This window comes from Octopus bimaculoides, chromosome 5 (assembly GCF_001194135.2).
Source record: "Octopus bimaculoides isolate UCB-OBI-ISO-001 chromosome 5, ASM119413v2, whole genome shotgun sequence".
NCBI lineage: Eukaryota > Metazoa > Mollusca > Cephalopoda > Octopoda > Octopodidae > Octopus > Octopus bimaculoides.
Genome location: NC_068985.1, coordinates 22,991,407 through 22,998,081, shown reverse-complemented (window position 1 = coordinate 22,998,081; position 6,675 = coordinate 22,991,407). Strand labels below are relative to the sequence as shown.

The 6,675-nt window shown below is 35.2% G+C and overlaps 1 protein-coding gene across 1 annotated transcript in view; it reads right to left on the bottom strand.

The window, feature by feature from the left end:
- Positions 1-6,675, bottom strand: part of LOC106874327 (neurotrypsin) — a 61,355-nt gene that overhangs the window by 29,717 nt on the left and 24,963 nt on the right. The window contains exons 14-15 of the mRNA XM_052968025.1: positions 5,939-6,117; positions 1,655-1,762 (exon numbers count right to left, since the gene is read on the bottom strand). Coding sequence (XP_052823985.1) covers positions 1,655-1,762; positions 5,939-6,117 — 287 coding nt within the window. The remainder of the gene's footprint in view (positions 1-1,654; positions 1,763-5,938; positions 6,118-6,675) is intronic.

Here is a 6,675-nt window from a genome sequence, read left to right as displayed (position 1 = left end):
AAATATCCTGGAAACAGCTGTAAGACCTTTTATTTATAAATGTACTAAAATCTTCACAGCCTTGGTTTTTTTATCTCATTCTGGAAAAATTTTTTTTTATATATGCACATGGTGATACATTGGACTCCTTATTCGCATAATCACCGAACCTGGAGCTTAACTATGGTCTATCCATAGCACTTACTCAGCATCACCTGACACCTTTGGGTTTTATTGACACCATTACCTCTCATAACCCCTCTCTCTCTCTCTCTCTCTCTCTCTCTCTCTCTATCTATCTATCTATCTACACACACACAGACACACACACACACACACACACACACACATATATATATATATATATATATACAGAGAGAGAGAGAGAGATAAACTTACTTGGAAATGGATGCATGGCATTCAATCATACAATAATATAAACAATATCTTGAACTGGTTTGCTGAAGATCCTATGTATGTAGATATAATAGTTGGTGTTGTATTCATGTTTACTGTTGCGTTATAGATAATATTGCTTGAGAGACAATTTCCTTCAAGAGAACAGGATAAAGATGTTCTGAAATTGCAGTTGTTATCATGTGTATGATTTAGGTTTTCCCTTTTAGACAATTTTTGTAGGTTGTAATTAGCTACAGTTTTTTTTCAAAGTTGTTCTTTGTAGACAATGACAATTTTATAGTGTTTGTGTATTAGTTTGTAGTAATTGTGGTTAGGGTAGAAGTGTTTTTTGCAATATTTTGAAAAATAATTTAGCTTGCATGTTGAAGGGTGGGACTAATCCAAATGATTTTCCTTTTTCTATTCGTACTTTTTTTTTATTCATTGTAGGAAGTTTATTGTTTATACATTGCACTTTGTCTTTGTAACCACTGTTCTTGAGAGCTTCATTATATGGAGTTGCTATTTCATTTTGTATTTTTTCATTTGAAGATAAAAAAGAAAGTTTTAGAAATATGTTCCTTACTAGGTTTTTAATAATGTTTTTGGGATGGTTGGATTGTCTATATATATACTAAAGGAGTTAGAGGTGATGACTGGCAGTAAGAGAACGTGAAAGTAAAGTGTACTTGGAATAGTTAGTCCAATGTATATACAGGCTTTGAAATTTTTCTATACATCAATATAAAAGATAAAATCATTTACATAGTGGCCATATTCTTAGATATTGATGTGGTCTTCATTCTAAGATAAAACTTTTACACCTATTCTTTTACTTGCTTCAGTCAGATGACTGCGGGCCATGCTGGAGCAACACTTTGAAGGGCTTTTTAGTCAAACAAATCAACCCCAGGACTTATTATTTAAGCTTAATATTTATTCTATCGGTCTCTTTTGCTGAACCACTAAGTTACATAGACATAAACACACCGACACCAGTTGTCAAGCGGTGATGGTGGGGACAAACACAGTCACAAAGACACACACACACACATAGATATATACATATATATATACATATGACAGGCTTCTTTCAGTTTCTGTCTACCAAATCCACTCACAAGACTTTGGTCAGCTGAAGGCTACAGTAAAAAACACTTGCCCAAGGTGCCATGCAATGGGACTGAACCTGGAACCATATCAGCTACTTTAACCTTTTTCATAAATGAAGAGAATAGATAATGTTTGTATGTTTAGATATCATAATTATACTCACTGCAATATTTTTCATCACTGTTATCACCACAATTATTAACTGTGTCACATATTTGGTCTATATTTCGACACTGTGAGTTAGCACATTCAAACTGATTTGGGGGGCACCCTGAAATATACAAAAAAAAAAAAAAGCCCCATCAAAGTAATAAATAAAATTATTTCTTCAATATAGATAACTTTAAAAAATGTGATAACAAGTGGAGTTTATATATCATAAAAACATAAATATCTTATGTGTAAATAAATATTTTTAAAATATAGAGTTATTATACACAATTATATTCACTTTAATATTGTGTTGTTCTTTTTTAAAGAATTTTACACCTAATAATTCTGTATTAGTAGTATTGGTTTAGTAGAGTACATTATAGCCAGTCCTCACTCATGAGTAAATATGGCTTGGTGACATGTATCATGCATTCATGAATTGTTTCAGGTAGATACATAATTGTAAGCAGACATAGATACCTTTTCAGTGTTGTTACCCCTAACCTAGGAGTCCAACCAGGATGTGAATGCTGGGGAAAGAGAAGGCTGTGCTGGCACTCTGGTTGGTACGCATTATAGCATATACATTGGGACAAAGTGAAACAAAGTACCTAACTTAGAATACAACACACCACCCAGTCCAGGAACTGATCCATACAACCTTATGATTGTGAACTGAACACCCCTAACAACTTAGCCATGTGTCTTCACATCATTGGTTGAATAGTTTTCCAAATACAAATGTAATGCAAATATTTTGATTATGTTTTCAGTTTGGTTATATTTCTTATGTTATTTTGAATTTCACTATTGCTGTGAGGTCAGATCAGATCATATTATCCATAACAGTTCATAAGTTTACTTTCTGGAGCACAAAGACTAGCAATTTTTGAACCATTGATAAGCATATTGGCTTTATTTTTATTAACTTAGTATATAGAGGAGCTATAGTCCACAATAATATATTATTTTAAAAAGAATTTCTAGACAAATGTGAAACAGATTGTTATTGTTGTTGTTTAGCTCTCGGGTCAGCCTTTATTGAGCAAACCTATAAACAGAGGCATTCCAACCTTGGCCATCCTATCTTTTACATATCTAGAACTATATTGTTCAATGTGGCCTTTTTTTTTTATTAATCAGAAGTGCTTTGAAGGAGATTTGGCTGCTATTTTTAACAGGTCAAGGCTCTCACATTGGTTGATAAAATAAGCATTAGTAGTATGTTTGTCATCATGCTGACTGAGACAAATCGTATATAATTCTTCTATATCTAACAAATTGCAATCTTTAGTGTTGTAAGGCAACAGCCTAACAATCTATCAACAGCAATTTCCTTTAAACAAATATATTAACATACTTGAAACACTTATTAGAACACTTTTCAATTATCTTGATTTCTTTATAAAGACTCAAGTCCTTTATAAGAACAAGAATCAGTAATGATTGCCCTTTCAGATATTTAAACTACTCAGTTAGCTGCAAACCAATATAAGAGAGCCTCTACACAGATACTCAAATGGGATGATCATGGTCTGTATGTCTATGAGCATAGGTTTGTTCAATCAAAATCAAGTATAGAGATATGTGGATGCAATAGAAGGTTTCTTTAAAGTCAGTCTCAGTAATCACAGGTCATTTTTTAAAATACAAGTGAGACATAATGTCACAACATTGGCAAAATGCATATGGTTATTGAAAGTAAATACTGAACATCACTAGAGATTTCTGGAAAAGTTCAGACTTTGCCTCAATGGTAGTAGAAGGTGCAGGCTTTGTTTAACAGAGAAAAGGATTATGTTGAAGGATACACTCCACCCAGCAGTCTACCTGAACTCTAAAAGTTAAGTATTATCTTCTTGCCCTTTACAAATATAGAAAACATATGTTGGTTAGTTCCACTGGTCAAAACCACGAGTTAGCTCCTTTCCATGAGCAAACCTTTCACTATAAACAACAAATTAATTTCTCCCACACCCTGCACTCATGCACATTCATGATCATGCATGCCCTTCAAAAATCTCCTGCCCATTGCACTACTTCATCTTTTAAGTGTCTGTTACTATAGCTCCAGGCCAACCATCTTGTGAAAGGATTTTCTAGAGAGAAACTAAAAGAAGCTTCATGTATGTGTGTGTGTGTGTGTGTGTATCTGGCTTGCCTTTCAACCTGTAGGATGTCCAAAGCTTAGTGGAATTGCCAGTTTAGTTACTGACAACCCAACGATGCAGCAGATTGTACTGGATTACATATTACCAGTAGACATCATGAATGACCAGACACAACAGCCTTCCAATACTGTGTATATGGACTTAATAATCCAGCTATTTCTCATGGAAAGTCGTTGTTTCTGCAGTAATCATCAACAAATTAGTGTCTTTGGTGCAGAAGACACAGTGGCTGCACAGTGGATCAACATATTTTCAACAATTAGAAGGCACAACAGAGAACCATGAGAATGAGAATGTAGGCATGGTATATCACATTATTGAGAGTAAGAGATCCCTCATCCTTATCTGGACACCAGTCTAGGAGAAGGAAAACTTTGATGTATAATCTGCAGCTCAATAACAGCCAATGATGTTGTCTAGGTTTTTCTTTTGGGGTATTTGTTACTGTTGTTCAGAGAGTGGAATTGGTTGTGTACAAGGCCTTTCCTTAGTTTAAAAAGCATCATGCACAGGCATCAATTGGCATACCAACAGTGTCATCATCATTCACCTTTTTTTTTTTACTTTTGGAAGGCTCTAAAAAGCAAACCACATTCAATGAAAATTAATAATAATAACAATGATGTAATCAATGGCAACAGGGGCTCTGGAATGAACTGTGAAAGGGTCTGGTTTAGCAGGTGTCCTGGGTTATTGTTGTTGGGATAATAGTGATAATGGTACACCCCTCCCACGTGTCAAGTGGTATGTGTTAGTCGTTATAAATAAGGTAACATCAGTCAGTATAAAGAGAGCAAATGAAGCAGACAGTCATAGATAGTTGAGTGCAAGAATAACAGCTAAACTGCAAGAACAACAGTAGAAACAACAGCAGCAACAACAACAACTGCAAGAACAACAGCAGCAGCTACAACAATAACAATTACTATATTCAGCAACAAATACTGCAATTAATGAAGAGTAAGTCACCAGGAAATGCTGAAAAAAATTTGAGGGTTGCAACAAGTATAGTGAAGAAAATGCACCATTTGAGTGTGGTCATTGCCAGTGACACTTGACTGGCTCCTGTGCCAGTGGAACATAAAAAGCACCCACTACACTCTCAGAGTGATTGGCATTAGGAAGTGCTTCCAGCTGTAGAAACATTGTCAGATCAGATTGGAGTCTGGTGCAGCCTCTTGGTTTGCCAGTCCTCAGTCAAACCGTCCAACCCATGCCAGCATGGAAAGCGAACGTTAAACTATGATGATAATGATGATGATGATGATGATGATGAATGGTTCTTACTTGGACACAAACCCACAAGTTTTGGAGAAGGAAATTCAATTGACTTCGTTATTTTACTGATAATTATTTTCTGTTGGACATAAAATAAGTACCAGTCCACTCACTTCAATTCACTCCCTAATGAGTAAAATTAATATTCTCCAGTATGAGTGATAGGAAGAAACATAAGAGCATTGTAGTTCACTTGAAGCATTGTAATATTGAAGAATGTAAAAAGAGGGAAAACAGACAGCTTTTGACAATGTGGAAAGTTTAATAAAACCTTTATATTTCAGGCACAAAGGCCCATCTTCAGAAGAAAAGAACAATCTAAGAAAAGTCCAGTTATGTAGGAGTCATTAATCCATTAAAACTCCCCAGCAGTTATGTAACAGCACCGATTGTTCTCCAAACGTAGGTATAATCAATGTCCCATGCTTTGGCATAAACAAACAAACACCCAGCTATTGCTATAAGCTACTCACCACTTGTAGTGTGACGGCATTATATCAACAGTAGTAGTAGTAATAGTAGTGCCAGTCGCCCTTTAAGTGTTGCCAGCTGACCGGTGTTTGTTGTTTGTTTACACCATAGGTCCTCAAAGTGGGTGCTACAATGATTATACCTACACTTGAAGAGTGACTGCTGCTGTTACATGAACACAGAAGAGTTTGAATGGATTAACAGTTGCTACATCACTAGACTTTTCTTAGACGGTTCTTTTCTTCTGAAGATGGACCTTTGCAACTGGAACATGAAGAAACAATTTAATGTAATTCAATTCGACATATTTAACACAACAGGTTCTTCTATAAGGATAGTGTACAAGTTCTGATACAATACAAAAACAATCTTACCTTTGTCTAATTTACAAATGACACTAGCAGTCTCATGTCTTTTGCAGTTGTGCTGACGCCATGGACTTTTGGGACAGTCTAACAAGCTTGTTTCATTTCCTAAACATTCAACATTGGTTAGTAAGAAGTTCGCATTTCCAGGTCCAAAATTGGAAAAAGGAATAGCTTTGACTGCAGCTCTAATAAGTAAACAAAAAAGATTATATATATATGTGTGTGTGTGTGCGCATGTGTGTGTGTGTGTGTGTGTGTGTGTATACATATACATACACACAAGCGCGAGCACACACACACACACACTCACACATACACACACATACACACTCATATATATATATATATATATATATATTGTATATGTGTATCTGAGTGTGTGAAGGTGCATGACCAAGCTGCTAGGGTATAGCATTCACAATCACAAGATATGGTTTCAATTCCTGGACAGGGCAGTTTATTGTGTTCTTGTGTAAAACACTTCACTGCACAGTGCATTAGGACACTCAGTTGTAAATGAGTAACATTGTGACAATCTGGTGCCCCATTCAGGGGTAGTGATGTAACTACAACAACTTATATGTCATGGAAACCAGGTAACCAGACTTAAGATAATGTTTACTTATACTCAGACAGGTTGATAGATAGATAGATAAATAGATAAATAGATAGATAAATAGATAGATAGATAGATAAATAGATAGATAGATAGATAAATAGATAGATAGATAGATAGATAGATA